General features: G+C 52.3%; 1 protein-coding gene across 4 annotated transcripts in view; it reads right to left on the minus strand.

Annotated features, from left to right (window-relative positions):
- PSD2 (pleckstrin and Sec7 domain containing 2) overlaps positions 1-23,605 on the minus strand; it is an 86,487-nt gene that overhangs the window by 36,321 nt on the left and 26,561 nt on the right. For 2 of the 4 annotated variants that reach the window (XM_051793684.1, XM_051793687.1), the window contains exons 2-3: positions 8,685-8,787; positions 6,157-6,735 (exon numbers count right to left, since the gene is read on the minus strand). In XM_051793684.1, coding sequence (XP_051649644.1) covers positions 6,157-6,671 — 515 coding nt within the window. In that variant the 5' untranslated portion in view covers positions 6,672-6,735; positions 8,685-8,787. The remainder of the gene's footprint in view (positions 1-6,156; positions 6,736-8,684; positions 8,788-23,605) is intronic. The other 2 variants (XM_051793686.1, XM_051793685.1) reach the window with 1 other exon arrangement.

The raw sequence follows: 23,605 nt of genomic DNA on the forward strand, positions 1-23,605 counted from the left end.
TAACCTGCTTGATTCCTGATTTTATTACAAGTTTCTACAGCTGAAAAAGGTAGAGTTTTGTGATGAGCAATCCCAGGGGCCCAATCAACCCTTAATTTGCTCATGTCCCAGTAAAAAGCCAGACCTCTGAACTGGAGACGTTTGCACATGACACCTGCTACTGGATCCAATGCCAGAATGGATTTAATCTTCCTTTAAGTGTTCCAATTACGGCTACTTCAAAAGCATGAAAATCCTGAAGGCTGAGGATATTTCATCTAAGTTTGGATGTCAGCAGCAAATGTCTTTGATCCCTTTTACAGGGGAGGAAAACTAGAAGCTTTTAGGGAGCAATCCACGTGCTGTAACTTCAGCCTCTTCCCTTAGATGAGGCACCCTGGAAGTGCAAGGCTGCCTCCAAAGAGTGTTCTCTCCACTGAGAGGGACGTGAAAGGTGACAAACATCCAAGCAGGGGAGGCTCCATCCTGTTTTACAGATGGCCTGGGGGATTCAGGCACAGCATTACAGGCTGTGAGATGCAAGAACCTAAAAACACAGCTTCCAGGGCTGCTGGAGGACTGTCAGCAACCCTGAATCTGCTTAGCTTTGGGTGCAGAGGCACACATTCCAGCGCACATCTCAAACAAACCCGCACTGGGAGAATTAATCTGAGTCAAATCCAGCAATAGTCTCTGACTGAGAGACCTGGAGAACTCATGGAACAGAGCAGGACCTGCCTGAGATACCCCAGGGTCTCAGGTGAAACCTGCCTCCCCACTTCCAGCAGCCACTGGCAGAGCTCCATTTGCTCTGTCACAGTCCCACATTTCGTGGGTGACACAGGTAAAAGCTACAGGAACATTTCCTCCACCTGTCATGGAGTTCACTTTCCTCACAGCAGCACATACAGTCAGAGGTGCACATAGCCCTGTTGTGGCAGTGAGGAGAGGGCACAAAGCTACCAGGCTTCTTGTTCCCCATCTCTGCAAGAAAAATGCTCATGGAAAAGAATTTGAGCAAAGGTAGATTTTCCTGTTTCTGACGTGCCAGGGTGAGAGCCACTGAAAAGCAGAGGCCAACTCTGCTCTCAGGTTTCTTATTTCTCAGTGTGCCAAGAGGCTGAGGAACCCACACAGGTCAGGGCCCATGAAATGGCTGTGCCATGCCACCTTCCCTTCTTTGAGATGCTGCAGGCTGGTCAGCTGCAGCAGGAAAAGGGCATCCCAACACAGCAGGGAGCAGGACAGACCCACCTGAAGGGCTGTGCAAGGAGGGCGACAACCACATGTGGCCTACACCAGTCATGTGGCCACCAGACCTGACAGGCCCCAAACCCTAAGGTTTTGCACCCTTTAAAGTCCCCTCTGATGTCTCAGCCATCAGAGACGCTGTTTTCAAGCCCAGCTCTGCATCCACATGGGTAAAAACTTGCATGAATCCAGAGGCTCACATAATCCCTTGATTTCAAGAGCTCAAGGCTTTAGAAAACTGTCACCCAGTTCATCAGAGCTGGCCATGCCTCAAAACAGCAGAAATGAGACAGAGGGCAGCAGTTCCAGCCCAAAGAGCCCTCAATCCCCAGGACAGCTTGTCTTCACAAACCCATCTTTCCCTGGAGGGTGAACTGCAGTGCCTGGCCATGACAATGTGGACTGGAAAGATCTCCTTCCACAAAGCAGGAGGAACCTTAAAACCTTCATCTCCTTGTGACAGGAAGGACTTCACAGCCTAAATTACACCCAGGGATGGGAGTTCTGGACCTGCCTGGCAGACTATCCAGTTGCCAAACTTCTTGCAACAGCCTCCATCCCCAGTGAACCTCCATGGTCCCTCCCCTCCAGAGGGTCTGTGTCCTCCATGCACCTAGGAAGAACCCTGGGGATTTGTGGTTTCTGCAGGTGCTCCAAGAGAGCCACAACACCACCCCTTGGCCTGCATTGCTTCACTGCAATCACCAGTGGAATGGCTTTGTGTGAGAGCACCTGAGCAGGAGGGCTCATCCCCGTGAGGCTGGGGGAACAGCAGGCGTTTCCAGGGTGCTGTGCACAGCAGCTGGGCCTGGGGGTGTTCTCCTGGGTGCTCCTGGCTATCACACCCACCAACAGCCATCAAGCCCTGCACCTCCTGGTTATTACTTAGCAGGTCCCACTGCCATAATCCCAAGACAGACAGGTCCCACCCTCTCACCACACTGAACAGAATCATTTCCATTGACTGTTCACACCACAGACCTGGCATATGCCAGACCTTTACTTATCCCTTGAGCCCAAACTCACAGCAGGCAGAAAAGGGAGAAAGTCCCAGCAAAGGCTGTGGAGATCAGCACAGGAGCACTGGTCATGGATGGGTCACAGAGTCATAGAATGGTTTGGATTAGAAGGCACTGTAAAGCTTATCTCGTTCCCTGCCATGGGCAGGGACACCTTCCACTAGCCCAGGTTGCTCCAAGCCCCATCCAACCTGGCCTTGGACACTTCCAGGGATCCAGGGGCAGCCACAGCTTCTCTGTGCAATCTGTGCCAGGGCCTCCCCACCCTCACAGGGAAGAATTCCTTTTTTATCTCTAATCTATCCCTTGTCCTCCTTCATCTTAAGACCGTTCCCCCTTGTACTGGCATTACACGCCCTTGTGAAAAGTCCCTCTCAGTGGGCATCGAGCACATCACATCTCTCCTTGCCCAGTCCCAGAGAAGACAGAGGACAGAGAGACTGCACAGTTTACACTAATCCAGGAGCACCATCTGCATCCCATACAAGGAAAGCCAGGCTAAGGTAGGAGACGGGGAAAGACCTCACTGGTGTGAATGAACCCGACGTTGCCTCCCCACGGAGAGGTGTCGCCTACTTATTACACAGCAGGGAAGGCAATTGCTCTGCTGAAATAAGGAGTTGTATATTTATGTGCATTGTAATCACAAATTTTTGTAAGTGTATTGCAGGAAGAACACGGTGTCAAATTGCCTGTGCTGCCTTCCCTGTCTCTGGAAACTCCGGTTTATTGCTTACAGTGAGGCACACAGAGCAGGGCAACCAGGGATGGCTGAGCTGAACCACCCTGCAGTTGTATGCACTGAGTTGTTTACATTTCATTTCTCACCTGTTAATTACTTGTTATAAAGTACAGCCTATCACAGAATCACAGAATCACAGCACATCCTGAGTTGGAAGGGACCCACAAGGATCACTGAGTCCAACTCCTGGCCCTGCACAGGACACCCCAACAATGTTCAACTTGCTGTCACAAGTTTGCTGTGTTGGTGGAGTGGGGAAGTCCTGCCAGAGAAGAACATGATGGAAATCAGGATATTCTTGCCTATGCGCTGCAGGCTTTTTGCAAAGTTTTTCTGAAACTTTATACGATGGAATTTGAATTTTTCGACAGCTATAGGTTGTCATGGGTGGAAATGTGTGGGCAAAGGCTGCAGTCCCAAAACTGCAGGGACTAAGTGTGTCTACAAGTCAAAGGTGGGGATTTCTCTATTAAAAGTTTGACTTTTTTGCATGAGTTCATGGGGCTGAAAGCAGACAGTATCATTCACTGGTGGGCTCTCAGTTTGACTGCAGAGCTGTGACCTCCCTGAGATCAGCAGGGCCAATGTTGGGGGCTTCTGGGAAGGTGAAAGATCTTTAGGCAACACAGCCACCAGGACAGGAAAATGGGGCTTTGACAAATGGTATATCAGTCTGGCAATGGATGCTGTGGGATAAACCAGAAAGGGGAAAAGGGGATGTGGTTAATGACAAAATGAAGCACAAGCATTAAAGCTTTGGCTGTATTTCCTGGACTTTTTTACCAACCATTTCCTGCCTTCAGCAGGGCAATCATGGTTCCTTTCTCCAGCTCCACCATGGAGTGATGACCTTGAATGACTTTTCCCCCTTTAATTCTCCACTGGTTCAGCAGGAAGAGCAGGACTCATCCTCTCCTTCTAAAGTCCTTCAAAATTCAGGGACAAAATGCATCCAGCAGCAATATGTGGACGATGACAAGTGATTTGTCATCAGGAACAAGTACTTGACTGCTCATCAGTAAAACGTCAGGCCAGGTTCTCCTGTACCCAGAACGGGTCATTGCAGACACAGCAACTCCCCAAAGGGAGAAAAAAAACCTGGGGAAACTCAGAGGTGATGTGGGATGACAGTGACTTCCCGGTGCCTCGGTCCATCTGTCAGCTTTGCTTCTGCTGACCCACGTTGATCCAGGAGAGCCAGACAGTCCATATGGGCAGGACAGACCAGCTCCCTGCTGGGTTTGGCCCAGCCACACATTTCTGCCATTTAGCCCAAAGAATGGTGGTCAAAGTCCTAACAAGCCTGAACACAGTGAGCTAAACCCCATCCGCAGGCAATAAGTGCTTTCCCAGATTTCAGATGTGTCCCTGAAGTTTTCCAGCTGCCCTTCTGCCTTTGAATATAGCGTGTGACTTGTCCCTTGTGCATTCAGCTTCCCAAAAGACTTATTTGCTATCCGAGTGAATATGTTTAGAGTACAAGATCACGGGCTGTGCATGCAGAGCCCAGTCAGGTTGCATCAGCTCCACATCCTCAGCCTGCCACTTCTCCCAATTCATGCCCAAGTACCTTAAAATAATTGCACTTGCAGTGATTGCAGCAGCATTCTCTGACCACTTCTAGCTTCCTCTTGAACTCATAGCCTCTGCCAGAGAGCCACCTACCAAGCAAATATGATTCCCTTGAAACCTGAGAGACTTGCAGATATCCAAGATCTGCCTGCATAGCTTATAGGGCTCGTGGGACCTGCCTGGGGACAGGCTCCCTGAACTCTCCACGCAGCAGCAGCCTGCACTGGACACTCTTCCCCTTCAATACCTTCAGCTGTGCTCGTTGGAACTGTGCTGCTGCTTCTTGTGGGAGGCCTTGAGTAAAACAAACCACCAGCTTTTTATAGGGGAGCCTGTTCAACACCGGAGAAGCAAAGAGGGAGGGACTCCTGCCATCAGCCCACACCCTGTGTGGCTCCCCAGCTCTGCTGACACTCCTGCCCACACTCCAGACAGTGCTCCAAACGATCAGCACAGCCTGGAGCCTGCACTGGGCTAAAGCCAGGAGCTGATCCACAGGCCACCTTGGCCACCCTGTCCTTTCCACACCTTCTCTTCAGAAGGCCATGCACCTCTGGGACAACCTCTGCTCCTCTTCTCCAGCCCCTCCTGCTTGCAGCATCTCTCCCAGCCCAGGACAGGTACACAGGCAGGGCTACAAAACTCACAACAGGCATCAACCCTGAGTGGCTACAATTCCAGAGCCCTGGCTGATTTCTGGTGGCAAAGGGAAGCATCCATACCACTCCCACAGGAATGGCACGGGAAGCACCCCACCTCACCACAGTGACCTGTCATTCCCCTCAGCCCCCAACCTTCAGATTCCCAGGGAGTTCTAGAAACTTGTGGAGGCATAAAATCTGCCCCAGCCTGGAGAGTCCTCCTGTGAGCCAGGCTGACAGCACAGAGGACTCAGGGTCTGAGGGGCATTGCACATGTGCTGGTTTGTCTCAGGCACTTGAGAATAGGATGACATTCACATCTTTTGTCTCACACTGCTGCCCCTGTGCCACCCAGGCACTGGTAACACCTGCCACAGGAGCAGCAGAGAGCAAAGCTCAGTGTCTTGCCCTCTCTTGGATGCACAGTTGTCACCTGCTAGCCCAGGGACTGCCAGAACTAGCCATGCTGCCAGAGACTTCCAGGGCACACCAATCCCCCAGACCAGCCTGGCCCTGCACCATCCCCAGGCTGTCATACTTGCCCTAAGCAGTCTCAGGTAACTCTGCCTTAAGTGCTGCAGCTGAATTCCCAACTTGTGAGACATGCTCAGAGTGAGTACAAACAGCACCCAGCACTCCTGAGATCCCAAAAGCTTCTCCTTCACCTTAGTGATTCTGTGGGCAGGCACTGGCTCTCATCACAGCTTTTCTGCATTTGTAACAGGGACAAATTGCGTGAGAAGTCCAGAGAGAAAAGTCAGAAACAGGGGAAAACTCTGTGAGAAGCCCAGAGAGAACCAAGAGTGAAAAGCCACAGTCAGCCATGAGAGCAGCTGCAGCTTTTTAAGCTGATGAGTTACACACGGAGCAGAGTAACTCGAACCGAGGAGCCTTGAAAACAACACACACGCAAACGAGAGCCGAGCCAACGCCACGACGGCTCCACACTCACCCGAACTGCTCCTCTGCCTCGTCAGCGCTCAGAGCCTCCGAGGATCCCAGGACGCTGTGCCACCGCTCCTTGCTGAGGGCCCCTCTGGGTATCTCCGGGCTGGGGGAGCCCCTCTCCCCCAAATCCGGGCTGCTCCGGCTGGGAATGTCCCCGTCCCGCTGCTGCCGCGGCGGCTGCTCCGGCCCCGTGACCAGCGCTGTGTCCACCCCGTTGGCCAGCACTGCCCCGTCCTCGGGGGCGCTCTGGCTGGCAGCGCCTGTCCCTTGTCCCCGCTCGCTGTGCCTCTCGCCTGGCTCTGTCACCGCTTCCAGATGTTCGTCCCGCGGGGCCCCGCGCTCCCCCTCCGCTCGGGAGGGCTGAGCATCATCGTGCCGGGGGCTGGCTCTCCCGCTGGCAGGCTCCGGGGGCTGGCCGAGCTGCTCGTCCCCGTCGCTGCAGGACGGCTGCGAGCCCGGGGAATGCGGCTCGCACTCCTCGAGCTCGGCGGACCGTGGGACGGGGCCGCTCTCGCTCATGTTCCGCTTGTTGTCCCGGCGCTTGCGGGATCGCTCCCGGCGCTCAGCTCAGGCTCGCCACTACCTACAAGGGGAAAGAAAGCATGTCATGGACACCGGCACGGGCTGTCAGAAAGGCACGGGCTTTTGACAGCACCGCGGTAGCGATCTGAAGCTCCCACCCCTCCTCAAATCCTCAGTGTAAAAGTAAGGAAGGACCTTAAGGACTAGTGCTCCTTACTCGGCACAGATCCGGAGAGGAAAGTCTGCTCTTGTGGCCCTGAAACATTGGGACCCGGGCACCCACCTTCTGCTGCTCTCATAACCCCTGTGGGCTCCTGCTAGGGTCTGTGCTCCTGAGGAGGGGTTCAATGGCAGGAACCCTTCCTGGCCAGCATCTCCTGCCTTCACATGGAGAGCTGCACCCATGAAGCTGGAGGAGGAATAGCTGCAGGGGTTCAGCTTGAGGCTTTGGCAGTTTACACGGCTTGCTTCTCCGGAGTTTGGGTTGTCTGTGGTGTGGAAGACAGCCCCAGCCTCAGCACAGGAGACCTGTCCCACACAGGCTGTTAGTGCCCAGGGCTGGGGACAGGAACAGGGCACAGCTGCCTTTCCCAGCCTGGCTATCAGGGTGCTATCCCCTAGTATTCCCTGCCCACCATAAATAGGTGACACAGGCAGTAGGTGTGATTTATTAGTTTTCTAACGCTTCAAAGCAGCTGTGATGTGCCAACCTGTGTGATTCTCCCTGCTGACTTCGCAGTTCTGCAGAGCATCCTGCCTGCCAGAGCACCGCTCCTCTTTTCCCGGCACACAAGTGCTGCTGAAGGGTGTCACAAGCTGCCAGCTAAAACTCTGGCCAAAGTGTCCTGATCGAATGTACCCTGGGATGCTCTCTCTGTAGGACAAGGGAAGGACGCTTGTCTCATTGCACCAAACAAGACAAGTAGCTTTTTGATTTAAAAAAGGCACTTTATTGGTAAACACGCCTGTTGATGCAAAGCTTGCAAGTCTTATGAGCACCATCCTTAGCCGTGGGCTGTAGTCCCACAGTGCCATGTAAGCTTTTCTCCATCATAATCCCCCCAGTTGCAACCAAGTGTCACCAGAATTGACCTCTTCTGGAAGCAGGAGTATTCTGTATGGCCCCCAGGCTGGGCCACTGTAACAGCTGATTTTACTTTAAAACAAGATGTACCTTCGCAGATATTTTTAAAACATTATCTGGCTTCGTGGGGTTGTCCAGCCTAGAGGAAACAAAGCTCCAGGGAGACCTTAGAACCCCTTCCAGTGCCTAAAGGGGCTCCAAGAGAGCTGGAGAGGGACTTTTCACAAGGGTGTGTAGTGACAGGACAGGGGCAAATGGCTTCACACTGACAGAGAGCAAGTTTAGATTAGAGTTTAGGAAGAAATTCTTGATTGTGAGGTTGGTGAGGCACTGGAACATGTTGCTCAGTAAACCAGAGATTATACCTCTTCTCTGAGCAGCCATGAGGGTGTCCAGGGGTCAGCAAGGGGCTCTGGGTGCTCTGACTTGCTAAGTTTCAGCTCTCATTAGCAGGAAAATCACTAATTGCTTGGCCAGGTCAGCGCTCTACCAGTTCATGGTAACAAGGAGTGCAGGGCTGCTGCTGCCTCTGCCCTTACAACCCCTCACCCTGTGGAGATGTCAGCAGCCTCCTCCCTACTGCCAGTTCCTCTTGAGCAAGGGAAAGGTGGAATTTGGACCCAAAAACTCCTCTACAGCCTGGGTATGGGCAGATCCACACAGGTATGTGCTGGGCTGCTGGCTGAGCAGGACAGATCGTGAGGGGAACCCCAATTTGTGGCTGACTTTGCTCCAGTCCCACAGCCCAGGCAATCCTGGACCTCAGATCTAACCCTCCCTCTGTGTTCTCTTCCCACAACTGGGAGGAGTGGGGAGTTCAGAGCTCTGCAGGGACGGGTTTGGGGTGGAGCCCTCCTCAAGGGTTGCACACGCCAGGGTCATGAGATGGGGCAGGGCCCTCCTGGAGGCAACGCTGGCAGTTTTACCTCTCCTCCAGGTGCATCCGTGAGCATCCCCCGCCGTCACAGCGCGTGCAGCATCGCCCCACCTACCACAGCCCGGGGCTCCCGATCCCGGCACGGCCCCTGCCTGCAACAAGGGAGCACAGAGAGTGAGACCCAGGCCAGAGAGGAGGTTCCTGCTGATCTCCTGCCACCCTGCTGCTGCTCCATATTGGGCTGTTTCCCAGACCCACCCCACAGCCTGTTCTCTGCAGAGCTCTGCAAGGTGCTCTTCCCTCGGCACAAACCTCCCTGGTTTCCAGACATGGCACTACAAGAGTATTCCTCACGTAGGACTTCTGATATCTTTCCTTATGAACCCACTTTGACCAGCTAAAGCAGAGCAAAGGGACTCTGTGGTTGCAGGTTTCAGGAGAAACTTGATGATGATCCCACTGAATGTCCAATTTCACCCAGAGAGCAAGACACCTATATTATGGATTGATCTCCCCCCAACAACCCTCCTCAGCCACACCAACAAACCAAGAGCCAGGTTAGAGGTTTTTAAGGTTTTTGTAAGCTATGAAAGCATTGATGTAGCAGCATTTCCCCTGCAGGGTGTTTTGTACAATGCAGGAATGGGCAGTGATGCCTCTCCATGAGGTGACTCCAGGCTGGAGGAGCATGTCAGGTCACCACAGGTGGTGTGGCACCTACAGACAGCTGCCTGAGGTTGTGGGCCAGACTTGCATAGAGTTGATGGAGACAGAGAGACAGGGCACTGCTGCCTGTGCGCTCCTGGAGGTGATGGGTGGATCAGGCTCCAGAAGTGCCACCTGCTTTCCAGTGGCTGGAAAGAGCCCATGGAGGAGCTTGGCAGCAAATACCTGTGTCAAGTCCCTGTAGAGGGATCTGCTTACACCTTCTCTTGGGCTTGCCCTCACAGGTCTTCAGCCTCATTCTCTGCCATCCTGACAAGAGAAAGGCCAGCCTAGACTTCCTGGGACACCAGCACTTCAGCCTCCTGAATCCCACCTGCAGGAGCTGAGCCCTCCCAAGGGAAGTCAAAACAAGCCCTCAGGTTCACACATATGGGCCAAGTCTCTTCTAGCTTGTTCTTCTGCCATCCCAAATGACGATGGAAAACCTGTAAATCTCTTTCCCACCAAATCCAGGACAGAAAATCAGTCCCAGGCACTTGGTGTTTCCATTTGCTGACAGCAGGGCCAAGCCAATGCAGCATCTTCCAGGAATTTATTTGCAAAACTACCAACACTCTCCTGAGCATAACCACACTGTAACCTCGAGAAATGCTGAAACCCTAACATGGGCCAAATTTTAACTTTACCACAGTGAAGGTATAATACAGACATGCAACATCTATCCACTGCTCAAATCTTTGGAGGAATCTTTCCAGCAAAGCTTTGCTGGTCTTTTCCTTAACATGTGGCTTTTTTTAGTCCGTTTTTTTAAAACTAGCCAGAAGGTTTGGGCTGAAATTCCCTGCCATCCATCCAAAAGCTTCAGTAGGAACCAGACACCACCCAAGCTGAATTCCAGTCCAATAGCTTGAGCTTGGCACAGCTGTATGCAACCAGAAAACAGGAAACTAAAAGCCATTAGGAGACAGGCCTGAGTAAGAAATATTGGCAAACCTTAGTAAGTGGTGTCCCAGCCATCCCTCCTAACTTTACCCAGCTTATATTTTTAATATTTAAAAAAAAATAACATTTTTGTTATTATTGCATTATGCCACTGTTTCACTCTCTGTGAAGTCTTCCTGGGATGTTTGTGGTTTGGAAGGAAGGCTGAAGAGTCAATAGTTAAACCCTTAGTCATGCTCTTCCTTGGCCTTGGTTCCTGCTGGAACCAGGGAAGCCCTGGCAGGATGCAGGGACAGACTATTGCTGAGCCAGGAAAACCATCAGATTCCAGCGTATCCAAGCTGGGAGCTGAGCAGAGCCAGGAGGAGAGATCCAGGCCTCTCACAGCCTCCTGACCCCTTTGAGGTTTGCATGTCTCCTCTTGGATCCACATTCCACTGCTGCAGGGAGGCTGCCCTGTGCACCTGAAGTCTGCAGGCAAGCTGGGTGTGTATCCACACATGACAAACTACCAAACAAGGCACCAGCTATGGATTTATGCTTGCAGTGACAGCCACTGGAAGCACACACAGCTCACGAGTGGCTAAGGCTTCCCAGAAACGCCAGAGGAACTGGGAGGTTGGGTTGTAACAGTCTGTGGCTCCATTCCCAGCTCCTCATGGCGATGCCTTGTACTGAAGTCATGTAACCAGCTCCTGGCACACACAGCCAGGCAGCCCAGCCACATCCCACATCAGCTGCAGAGGGTCTCTCCCACCCTCCAGTCCCTCCTGTGACCTGCTGCCTTCCCCATCTGCATGGGGAAGGAATATGGACAAAGGGAAGAGGAGACAGGCTGTGATGCCACAGCTTGGACAACTTGGAAGACAAACGATGGTGGAACAGCTGGTTGCAACTGTCCACATCTGCCTCCAGCAAACAGCTGAAAGGTCACCAGTTCTGGACAAAGCCCAAAACCAGTCTCTCCACATCGTTCTGCCTGCTCTGGAAAGCACTGGAATGCAGCTCAGCCTCTGGCCCAAAGCTGCCACAGCTTCAACCAGGCTGTTGGGAGAGGACACACTGCAGCACTGGGGGAAGGGATGGGGGGGCTGGCATTCAGAGATTCCCTTTTGGGGCTCCTTTCACTGCCCCAAAGCAGTAGAGCGTGGCTGTGTTGGACTGCAGGCTGGTATTCCCCAAGTCCCCACTCATTTCTTCTTGTTTCTGCTTTGCAAAGTGTTCTCCAATGCAGGTAAGGGCTGGAAGGTGATATGTGGGTTCCCAGCAGTGGATTTTCACAAGTCTTGTCCTTTCTGTAGGCTCAGGCACCCTCTCAAGTCACTGCTGCTTCCCCAGGTCCTGTGGGTAGGGTGGGCACCCCTTTCATGTCCACTGTTCCCAGCCTCCTGCAAATGTTACATGTGTTAGCATATAAAAAAGGGCTCTGGGAAGAAAAGGCATATATTCCAGGTAGGACTAGTCACAGTGATGGCTACTGTGGCCCTGCTGGGCTGTAGATATTTGGACCAGACCAGCTCTGGCCCACATAAGCAGAAGAACATGGATTTATGCTAGAAAGAGGCTGGTTTTGCTGTAGGAGATGCTAAGGGAAGCCAAGGCGTCCGTGACTCATTGCTAACCATGGCCTTTTCATCTCCTTCCCAGAGCTGGGGCTTGGTGGGAGAGATGGGACAGAAGCTGAAGGGATTGAGGACCCCATCCCTGTGGACTTTGATGCTGCCCTCTCTTGCAGGCCAGATCCAAGCAAGCCAACTACAACTGGCTTCGTTTATCAGAATCCCAGCAACGCCAGCTCACCACTGGGATGTGCTCGGTGCCACAGGACAGCACTGCAGGACAGCCACCGGCTCCCTGCTCCAGCCCCAGGTCTTGCACAGCTCCTGGACCACAAGGAGACAGGGCAGGGCTGGTTGGGAGTGATGGAGAGCAGAAATACCCCATCCCACAGTGGCTGGATTTGCGGCGGGGCCAGTGAAGCCGGGCAGGCATCCACTGCAGGGAAGCACCAGTCCCAAAGAGGCCGGGCAGAGATGCAGCAAAGTTTGCCCTGATTGTGTGAGGGGCTGGAAACCACACAGCAGCTCTTTCAGGGACTTGTTCTGGAAGTCTCCCAGCTTTTGTTGAAGCTGAATGGCTGGTGGGAAATGATTTATTTTAAATTTTCTTCCCTGCGTTCGGAACTGGAAAGGCTCCCACTTCAGTTTTGTGTAACCACTTGGCTGCTGCAACACAGGAAGGCTTGGAGAAGAATCCTGCTGCTTAGTCAAGCATGAGCTTTTCCTCAAGCTCATGCTGAGCTGGGCTGCTTCCTGCAGCAGCCTTGCTTTTCCTTGCTGCCCCGCATCCCATTCCCTCTGGCTTGGTGAAGATAGAATCATAGAATGGTTTGGGTTGGAAGAGACCATCCAGTTCCACCCCCCTGCCATGGGCAGGGACACATTCCACTAGCTCAGGTTGCTCCAAGCCCCATCCAACCTGGCCTTGGACACTTCCAGGGATGGGGCAACCACAGCTTCTCTATGCAACCTGTGCCAGGGCCTCCCCACCCTCACAGGGAAGAATTCCTTCCCAATATTCCATCTAACCCTGCCCTCTGGCAGTGGGAAGCCATTCCCCCTTGTCCTGTCGCTCCATACCCTTGTGAAAAGTCTCTCTCCAGCTCTCTTGGAGCCCTTTTAGGTACTGGAAGGGGCTCTAAGGTCTCCCTGGAGCCTTCTCCTCTCCAAGCTGAACAATCTCAATTCTCTCAGACTTCCCTCATAGCAGAGGTGTTCTGTCTGTCCTCACCCTGGTACCACAAGATGTCCAGGGGGTGAGGAGGAGGCACATTCTGATGCGCCTTGTGTGGTGCTGGGAGTGAAGGAGAAAACAAGGAAATTCTACTCATCAAAAAACCTCAGAGTCAGATCAGTCATCAGGAAGGGGGCAGTGGGGGTGTCAGGAAAGGAAAGGGGTGGCAAAGCAGGCTACCCTGCTTTGGGATATGCTGGGCTGCAGATCCCAGAGGAAGGAGGACTCTGGGACCTTCCACCTGCTTGTGTGCAGCCCTGGGAGATGCTGAGAGGGCAGAACAGGACTGACCCTTCTGGGTCTTTCAGTAAAATTGTAGCGAAAGGTCTCACCCAGAACATCACCATGCTCTGCTGGACCTAAGGTGGGGGCAGTGCTGAGAAGGGCTGTTGTGGACCTTTCCCAAGTCCTCCAGCAGCATTCCTGGTGCTAACAGGGATGAGACAGTTCTTGTGAGTGTTCTCAGCACATTTTCTCCTGGTGCACAGAGTTGCAGGCTGCCACGAAGGGGAAGACAGAAGAAGTCTGTGCTGCCACTCAGGTGCCACCAAGCCTCTTGGTCATGTGAGTCCATGCAGACACCTGGAGGCACAGCCAATCCAGGCTTCAGTTTGTGTATTTCTGTGTTGTATTGGAGGTCCAACACCAACATGGAGTCTAAATGTGGACTCACAAGCCCTGGACAGTGGGGATGGCTCTTGCCTCCAGCTGCCCTTGCTAACACAGCCCCACACTCACTTGACCTTCACTGGCATTGGCCTGGTGTTGCTCCAGCCCAGGCTCAGCTCTGCCTCTTGGTGCTGCAGGCAGAGGCTGGGAACAGCTTCCTCAGCCAGAGAAAACCCCACAGGATGGGATTTGCTCAGTGTAATGTGAATAAAGCACACACATACCAGGAGCATCTCAGGATCTCCGTCCTCTGAGGGAACCCCAGTCCCACAAACTCAGACAACCAGGTCAGGAACCTCTAATCTTGCTCTTTCTAAGTCAATTCTATCCCTGGTGTGGAAGACACCCCTTCACACCTCATTTGCTGACCACCACGAAATGCAGACCTCTGTGGGGCTCTCTGTGCCCCAGGACCTTGTTCCAGGCCATCGCAAAGATTTCTCGAGATCATAATTTCTAAAAGTCTCCTTCCACCCTCTTTTTACGTGAACGAGAAGCAATTTTTGGTGGCAGCTTTCAGCAGAAAGACATGACAGGCAGATGTTTGGTGCTTGGCCCTTTTCCTTGACATGATCCATGATCCATGCTATGGAGACAGGCAGCCACCACCAACACAGCAGCTACAGCTGGGCCACATCCCCATGTGCCTCAGCCACCCTGCCACAACTGCCTCCTGCTCTGCTTAGAGAGGGAAACGTAATGAGCCAGATCTGGTTTTCTGGGCATTTGCCTTGGGAATTATTAAGAGCTTAAAAGTCCTCTTGCTCATTCTTGTTGAAGAGAGCCCTTGAACTCCTTGGGTTAAACCATCTCCAGTGATATCCTCTGCTGGGATGGACCACGTGCTCCGAGTTCCCATCCCCTCTGAGCAGGAACAGCTATTTGATGTACAGGCTGCAGATCTCACCCATAACGTGGCTGGAGAACAGGAATGGATGTGCTTTTATGACCTGACTCATCAATGAATTTATAAAACACACATGTCACACAGTAAGTACCCTGGGCAGAGGGAGTGCACATGGACACCATGAGGTTTCTTTGAGAAGGCACCCCTGTAGAGAGATGGAGAGATCACAGCCATGGTTCTTCTTTTTGAAGTACCTTTACTCCTTCTTATGTCTCTGCTTTGACCTCTGCCCTTTCAACACGGCTGAAAGTAAAAAATTTTTACCATTCTCGTTGTGAAAATCCTCATTTATTTCTCCCATGGGCTCATTTTTATATGATTTCAAAGACCTCCATCATATCATCTCTCAGCTTCTCCTCTCCAGATTCTAGTCCCTGCCTTCTTAGCCTGTTCTCAGAAGACAGCAACAGCTTCTCCACCCCCTTGACTATTTTGACAACCCTTTTTGGATTTTCTCTAACTCTATTGCTACTACCACTCTTACAGTCTGGAGAGAGGAAAAGCAGGGCTGCATGGTGAACTGCAGATGTGGGCACAGCAAAGATTTACCCACCACCAAACTGTCCTGTACATCTGTACAGGAGTCCCTCCCTCATGACACCAAACTCCAACTCACCTGCAACATTTCTGCTGTAGAGTAGGCTCTGAGGGCTGGGCTGGGCCTTCAGCCACTCACTGATTATCTCTGAGGTGCTACTCCAAGGCAGGATAAAGACAAAAGTGGGAAGAGGTGAGGGACAGTCTCTGTTCTCCCCTTACTGTTCCTCTGACCACGCTACTTTTGACACTGCCCTTCCCTGTGCTCCCAGCACCTGCTGGACCCACAAGAAGATGCTGGACACACCAGAAGAGATCCTCCAGCATCTACTGGAGATCAGCTCTGGCTACATTGCCCATCCTGTCTAAGAGCTGAGAGCTGATGTGTGAGACTGCTCAGAGGTTCAGGTGGGGCTGTTCCTCCTTCCAGTGTCCATGGGTCCATGGAGATGCCCTTCCCTCTGAAGATACAGATGGGCTCCACCAGCCTGGGGTACTCTGAGAGGAATCCTGGCACTTTTGGTTACAGTCTTGGCTTGTAACTTGAGAAAGCCACTCCATCTTTCAGTTCCCTGCTTTGCCCCAGCCTTTCTGAGACAAGGCAGAGCATTCAGGCCTGTAGCTCTCTGGCTCCTGGAAGCCTGGCAGAGCAGCAGCGCTCCTCACCCAGGATCTGAGGCTGGAGGGAGTGAGAGATGTGCTCCAGACATGAAGAGGCTGGACAGCCACCATGGGGGGGAGGTCTGTGTACTCCACTCCAACCCACATCCCCAAGCTTTGCCATCTGGGAGGGACGTGGGGTCGACAGGAGCCAGTGCAGTGCTGTGGGAGCCACCAGGGCCATCCTGCCCGTGCCAGAGCCAAGGTGCTGGTTCTCCTGCCTGGGTGATGCCCACATGCCAGCACTCACCTGGGCTGGGAGAAAATGTGCCTCAACAAGGACATATGAGCACTCACTGATGCCAGAGTCACGCTTTGCAGAGCCCTGGGGGGACTGATGGCCCCTGCTCGTGGACAATATGCTGTCCCAGTGGTTCCCTGACAGTTTAAACTGCATCCTTCACTTCCAACGTGGAAAAGAGGCCATGGATAAAACATATCCCACAGACTAAAATAAACCAGCCACATGCTAAAAAAAGAGCCTTTGGGTAATCAGAAATCACTGTGCATGGAACATACCTCTTTCTTGAAGCCAAATCCTATAGCTCCCTATTTTGAATTTTTATTAGAGTCCCCAGAGCAATTAGGACACATTCAGATCTAAACGACTCCTGCTAAACTTCATCTTGGGGAAACAACAGCAGTTTTTTGCTTATAGAAAACAATAAAAATGAGTCTTAAAATCCTTAACAGATTTGCTGTTTTCACTCTTCTGCAGTTACTCAAACAGGGAAAATAAAAGAACATATTTAGCATTTTTGGCATGTTCCTTTCTTCATATTGACACCTTGACTACGCAGCACTTGGTGCACTGAGCCTTCCTCTAGCCCTGGGTGTGCACCATGAAACCTGACTGTTCCCTTCACAGGCAAAACAGGGTCACAGTCTCAAGCCTGTGGGGGTGAAAGCCTGGACTGTGTCCAGTTCCGAGCTCCTGAGAGACAGCAGGGACAGGGAGCTCCTGGAGAGGGGCCAGCATCCAGGCGGAGATGCTGAAGGGATGGAGCAGCTCTGGGAGCAGGAAAGGCTGAGGGAGCTGGGGCTGTTCAGCCTCCAGAGCAGAGCCTGAGAGGGGCCCTCCCCAGGGTGTGTCAGGGGCTGCAGGGAGGGGGCAGAGGCTGGAGCAGGCTCTGCTCAGGGGGCCCAGCAATGGCACAAGAGGAACGGGCAGGAACTGATGCCCGGGAAGTTGCAGCTGGACGGGAGGAAGAATTTTCCTGTTTGGGTGACTGAGCCCTGAACAGATTGCCCAGACAGGGTGTGGAGTCTCCTCACTGGGGATATTCCAGAACCATCTGGACACAATCCTGTGCCATGTGCTCTGGGATGGCCCTGCTGGGGCAGGAGGTTGGACCAGACGACCCACTGTGGTCCCTTCCAACCTGACCCACCCTGCTATTCTGTGACTCTGTGACTGCACCCTCACTTTCCATCTTGGTGAGGTGGTAGGAGTCACTTAAGCCTCCACAAAAAATGGCCAAAGCACAGGGACAGTGAGCTTATGTGTCCCAGGAGAAGTGTGAGCTTGAGGTGGAAGGTCCAGGAGGCTGATGAACGCAGACCTGAACACCCCCGTGTTCTAGGCAGTGTGTTGTGTCTGTAATCCCATTGGAATAGGCTCCTTTAAACACCATTCGGGGCTTCCTGGTTTGACTATGGGGAGGCAAAGATCCTACAGCAGTCAGTGGGGTCTGTCTGACCCTGAGATCCTCACTCCTGCAGAAGGAAACCATGACCCCCTTGGAGACCTTGCAGGGCTCCCCAAGGATTACACCTGCAGAAACCCACTGCAATTCACAGGAATCCTCCCGTGGTTCAGAGACAACCAGGAGCCTCCAGAGAGGGCACAGCAAAGGAGGGTAAGTTTTTACTGCATCCTGGGGGAAGGAGGAGAAGGGCAGCTCCCAATAGGGCTGTCGTTCCTGCCTCTCCAGGATGATGCTCCCCACGAAGTGGATCTGTCCAAGGTGGTTGTTTGCTGCAGGAGCCTGTGGTGCAGATCTAAAGCCTGCAGCTGTTAAGGCAGGTCACAAGGATACCAAAGGATCCCAATCATCCCTTCCCTGGCATGGGAGGAAAGAGGGGGGAAAGGGGCAGAGGCTTTCTGTGCCCTGGCACCCCATCTTCATGCAGCTCCCACAGCTCAGAGGAGAGAGCTTGAGAGCAGGATGCCTGTCTGGGTAACAGGTGGGTCCCAGTGGCTCAAACCCTGCCTTAGTGCAGAACAAACAGCTCAAGATCAGTCCATCTTGTTCAAGACAGGAGTTTTTAAAGGGTTCTCCCAAGCAAACCTTATCCCCGAAGAGCAGGTTTTCTTGGTTAAGCTCAGAGCTGGCTCCATCCTCACCTGTACCTACCTGCTCTGGTGCTCACCTTCTCTTGAGAGGGAGCTTTATAGTTCAGGTGGCTGTAAACTTGGCTTCTTTCCTGGTTGTCTGTAGTTTTTTTACAAAACCAGGCTGTTCATGGGGCCTTTCCACTCAGTTCCATGCAACCTTGTAAATGAATTCATTGAAACCCAGCTTTCCCCACAGCCAGGGTTACCTTCCATAAAAATCCACAAGAGCTGCAACTGCTATTCATAAACCATAAATGGAAACAGCCTTCTTCCCTTCTTTTTGCCTCCCTTTGCTTTGATCCTCCCTCCCCACATTCTCCCAGTACCCAAAATAATAAAACAGGGCTGGCAGCTGACTCAGACCCCAGAAAAGGAAATTCCTGCCATGCTGTCTGTCTACACCAAACCTGTGCAACGCCTCAGCAAGATTTCAGGAGGCAGCAGGTGAGTTCATCGTGTTTGCTCACTGGGAGAAACATCCAGGGTGATGGAGACCAGCACTGCAGAATGAAATGGAGTTTTGGAAAGGAGGTGAACTTCCCTTCACATGCCAACTTATCAATAAACATCAGAGATGAGGACTAGTAAGGCACCAGACTTTTATGGAGATGCTCTGTCCACAGAAGGTGGTAGACAGGGTGTTGGCAGACAGATGGACTCCAGCCCAAGGGACACAGGGACCAGCAGCACCAGATGCCCAGAATGTGCAGAGATGGCTGGGCACTGGCTCTGGGTTCCTTGGGTGCTCAGTGTGACCCAGAGAGCACTGAAGGGAGTAAGATCTTCCTGAGCATCTCTCCAACCTGCCAGGAGAGTGGGAAGACAGCAAACAGACTTTTGTGGGTGCTGACATCAGAGACAGCTGTTTTGGAGCCAGCTGGTGGTGTCCAAAGCTGATGTGCAGCAACCTGCAACACCAGATAACTCCTCACTTGTCAGTTAGTGTGTGAAATCTCCCTTCTCTCCACACAGCACTCCTTCACCCATAGGGAACCACCTGGAGCAACCTGATGGCATTAGAGTGAATGGGACTATGACAGCCACTCTGGAAGCTGGAGGATGATGGAGAGGATCCTCCTTTGAGAAAGAGAACAGCAAGCATTGTGGATATCATTATACACACCTACACACACCTCAAAAGGTCTGCATTTCCACCCTGCACCATCTCCAGAGAAAAAGGAGTAACTTCAGCCTCTTCTCTATGAAGAAGGGGATTAGGCTCCCTTGGCAGACAGGAATGGTCCTTGTTTTGCCCAGCAGGGACTCAGCCCTGGTCACAGAGCCACAGAATCAACTAGGTTGGAAAAGACCTCTGAGATCATCGAGTCAAACCCACGACCCAACACCACCTTGGACCCAACACCACCTTTGGTCTCCAAAGGGCTCTCCCTGCTCTATCAATCAAACACGTTTTCTGCTTGCCAGCACAGCCCTGCACTCTCCAGGCCCTACAATGGTCCCCATGCCCTTGAGAACCCTGTGTAGACAGACAACTGGTTCAAGATTCTTGGCTGCTACTGAGTGCCACCATGTCAGCCCTGCATTTCCAGCAGGGCTCCAGACCAGGAGCATTGGAACAAGGCACCCATGACTGGGTAGCAGGGATCGTGACTGCTGAAGATGTTCATGCCCAGAAGGCATCAGATCCAGAAGTGGCTAGTGGAGAAAGCCAGGAGGTTGTCCAGGTAGGACTAAGCCCTCCAACTGGTTTCAGCAAGCAAAGCCTAACACGGCTTCAACCAGTGTCCACTTTGGACCCAAGGCAGGAGAACCATCCATGAGCAAACAGCTGGGTAACTGTCACACCAGCGGGGATGTTCTATTTTCATCTCGGAGAAGGAAAGGAAGAACAGCTTCCCTCACCCAAATCAGACCGAGATGCACTTATTTGGCTTGAAAACACAGACTCAGCCAAGATTTGCTGACAGCCAACAAGGCTGGAACTTCCCTGCCTAACATTGCAGGGTGTCAGGGCACAAAACATGGCAATTCCACTGAAGTCAGCAGCTCCACTTGGGCATAAAGCTGTGTGCCCAGAGGACCTGCAAGGAGCAGTCTGGGAGAACGAGATCTAATATGAAGGGACTTTAAGACGTCATCGAGACCAAATTAAGACATTCAGGAGGCAAAAGGCAAACTGCAGAAAGGAAGCAATGACAGGGGAGCAGATGGGACAATGCTGCAGGAAAATCACGTCCTCTCAGACTGGGATGTGAGCATCAGCCCTCTTCCTAGTGAATACTCCACCTATAAGCTCACTAATTCTACAGCAGGCCATTTTTTCTGTGGTTTAGCCCAAAAATTCCACCTTTCCTGTCAAAACATTCCCTATAAAGGAAGTGGGGGCCAAGTCGATCTTCCTCTTCCAGAGGCAAAGAGATGGTCACTGAACTTCTGTAAACTGCCTGTTGGCTCCAGAACACCAAGGAGGCACCGACAGTTCATCATTCTTCCCTGCTGGAGGAGTCATACTCATTCTGTTCCCAAGGGTGTATGTTTTGCAGGTAGCACGACCACTCCCCCTCCTTTCTCCAGCATCTTTCACTCAAGAAAAAAAAAAAAACCTTGGGCACACCTACGTTTTAGGTGTGTCCATCACACCTGTGTAGTACTGTGTTGTCTCCCTCAGTCTCCCAGCCTGCAGTCTGCAGAGTGCAGAGACTCAATGAAATGGCTGAAAATATAATTGCATATTTATTCTCAGAACTCACAGACCGGGATGGAACCACTAAAAGAAAAGCAGGATTTCACTGCTCCGTTAGGATGTGGCAAGTTCTCATTATCTTTAACAGGAGATGCTAGTCAGAACTTGGATATACCAGAACTTGCTTGAATACACGGAAAAGCACTTTGAGTGGGGCTCAGCTCGCTCAAATGTAGACATCTCCAGCTGAGCTCAGCCCCCAGGGTTCAGTCAGCAGAAAGGCTGCATCTGATCTGCATTAGAAGTCTGTGTTACAACCAGAAGAGTACACTCTGCTGCTCTCTGACTGGACCCCCCAGCCTGGGACAGCAGCCCCAGCTGCTGATGTTTCTGGTGCAGACACCCACGAGGAGCACACGGCTCTCCTGCCCAGCACTGCTGACCACCCTTGGGGGGTCTGCTCTGGGACCTGAACTGCCTTCCCCAAGCACGGATGGCTCTGAGCACCATGAAATGCTGAAGCTGACTCGGTTTGAAAACTGAGCAAGTGGCCCAGAAAGTGCAACTGTAAACCCTGGTGGAGCCATTTCACAGCTCCTGTGCAGAGGTTTGGTCTGCCCTTAATGGATGTGCTGGATAACCAAGGCAGTAGGAGTGGGATTTCCCTCATGAAGGAGTCAGCCTCTAACAGACACACTCCTAAACTGATGTAAAGGTGCTTTATAGAGACAAGGATGCTGCTTCTCCTCAGGGGAACTATAAGAAGAGCAAAAAGCACCATCAGGCTGATGTAATTGCATCAGGACAGTGCACTGTTTAACTACACCTGCTCTGGGACCACGGGGCTCTCCCAACCTCCCAGTGTGCACGATGCCCTGCACTAGATCTTGTGACAAGGGTACACCAGGCTGCAGTAGGTCATTCTGCCTCTTTTTTCAGGTGTTCTCAGGGCTTTTCTCCTGCTCCTTAGACATCATTACATTTGGGCATCAGACAATGACTTCAGGAACTGATGAATTACATTCTGGACTGAGGCTTCAGTGATGCACAGAGAGGCCAGAGGGGCCTGCCAGAATGAAGTGTGCTGTAAAGATGAAATACAGGTTCAGGAGCTGAATGCTGCTCAGCCTGGTTCAGCGGTGACCCAATGACATAGTGGCACACGAGGAGTGGCAGCCGGGACTGCTGGGGGGGACACGGCCCCAGACAAGAGTGCAAACTGCACATTGTGTGTCTGGGACTGGGCATCTCTGATTTTTACAGCGTGCAAAATTAAAGGGACAGTGTCCCCAGGGTGCACTCCTTGCAGTTTGCTCTTATCTGGAGAGCAGAAGACCCCCCCCTTCCCTTCTGATTGTGCTTACAGAAAACACCCAGGTCACTAAAGCACAGGCTTCTGCTATAGGATCATCCCCTACATCTGCCAGGAGCTGCTGTAATTTTGTGCCCTTCTCCTTTGGTCTGATGGCACTAATAGTAACACATCTGCATTTCAGGTGTTGCTATCATGCTGTGGTCTTGCTGTGATCCTGCACATCCAAACCTCCTGAGTTTCACCTGGGGTTGTTACTCTGCTCCTGGTCCCCAGGCACTGCTGGGCCAACACTCCCACTCCACTGTGGAGTCAGCTCCTCTTGACACTATCCCAGTTCTCACACTGTGGACACACAGGAAATCCAGGCTTCCTGAAGCCACCCCTGAACACCCAGCTCTCCCCATTCTTGCATGCAAAACTAAAAAGACTTTGGAGGAAGCCTGTATTGGCTAAAGGAGGCAGGTCCAAAAGTCAGGGATAAAAATCTCTTGCTCTTTCCAGTCTTATGGTTTAGGGTGAGGGACAATGCCCATCCTGGTGTCCTGTGGCTCCCACTACGAGGTGCTGAGCCAGAGGCAGGTCCCAGGGTGCTCAGGTGCTGTGCACAGTGTGGGCTCTGGGGATCACCTGCAGGAGCAGCACACAGGCACCATCCCAGGCAGAGGTGGTACAGGATGAGCTCCATGGGTGCTGCTCTGGGGGCTGGCAGCTGCCTGTGAGGAGCAGCCAACAGCCAGGACCACTCAACAGAGAGGAGGAGAGATGCAAAGGAAAAGGTCAGGCTTTATTACAAAGCACATTTGTAAATAAAGGGCTAATAAATGATTAGCAAAGGTTTTCAGCACCTTGCAAGGTTCATTTCTCAGAGTGGGAACAAGCAGAGAAGAAGGTCACCAAGACACAGGGGGGCTGCAGAAGGAGACTCTCCATAGCAACAGCTCCTGTGCAGGTGACCAGAGCCCCTCCACCCCCAGCCCCACCAATGCACCCCTGGTCAGAGGCAGGGATGGAGAGGAAAGGACACTGCAGACTGAGTCGAGCCTTCAGGCTTGGGACCCTCAACCCACCCCAAGAGCCCACCCCAGCCCATCTCAAAGGTGGCAAAAGTCACCATCAGACCATGGGCCAGCAGTGCCATGCACTTGTCCCACCACCCCCTAGGAAGGAGCCACCAAAGGAAACTGCCTCAGCTGCTGCAGCAAATTAATTCTCTCTACTTCTGGAAGGGAAAACAACCCCATGATTTTCTGCTGCCTCAGTTTCCAGGCAATGGAGAAAGCTGCCTCCTGGGACCTGGGGAAGAGAGGGAGCTTTAATGTTGAGACAACACGAAGAGACCTGGACAAAAAGCCTTGAAAGGATGTCCTTTCCTCGAAAGGCAGGGTAACACTCCCAGCTGCAGACAGTCAGCTCCTGTTTCCAAGCTCAGGACTCTGGTGAGGAGTGGCTCAATAGCTGCCCTTGCCTGGTGCTGCTAACTTAGGAGGCAAAACCTAAAT

This window comes from Manacus candei, unplaced genomic scaffold (genome assembly GCF_025592945.1).
Source record: "Manacus candei isolate 608988 ecotype Guabito, Panama unplaced genomic scaffold, ASM2559294v1 h1tg000037l, whole genome shotgun sequence".
Lineage (NCBI taxonomy): Eukaryota > Metazoa > Chordata > Aves > Passeriformes > Pipridae > Manacus > Manacus candei.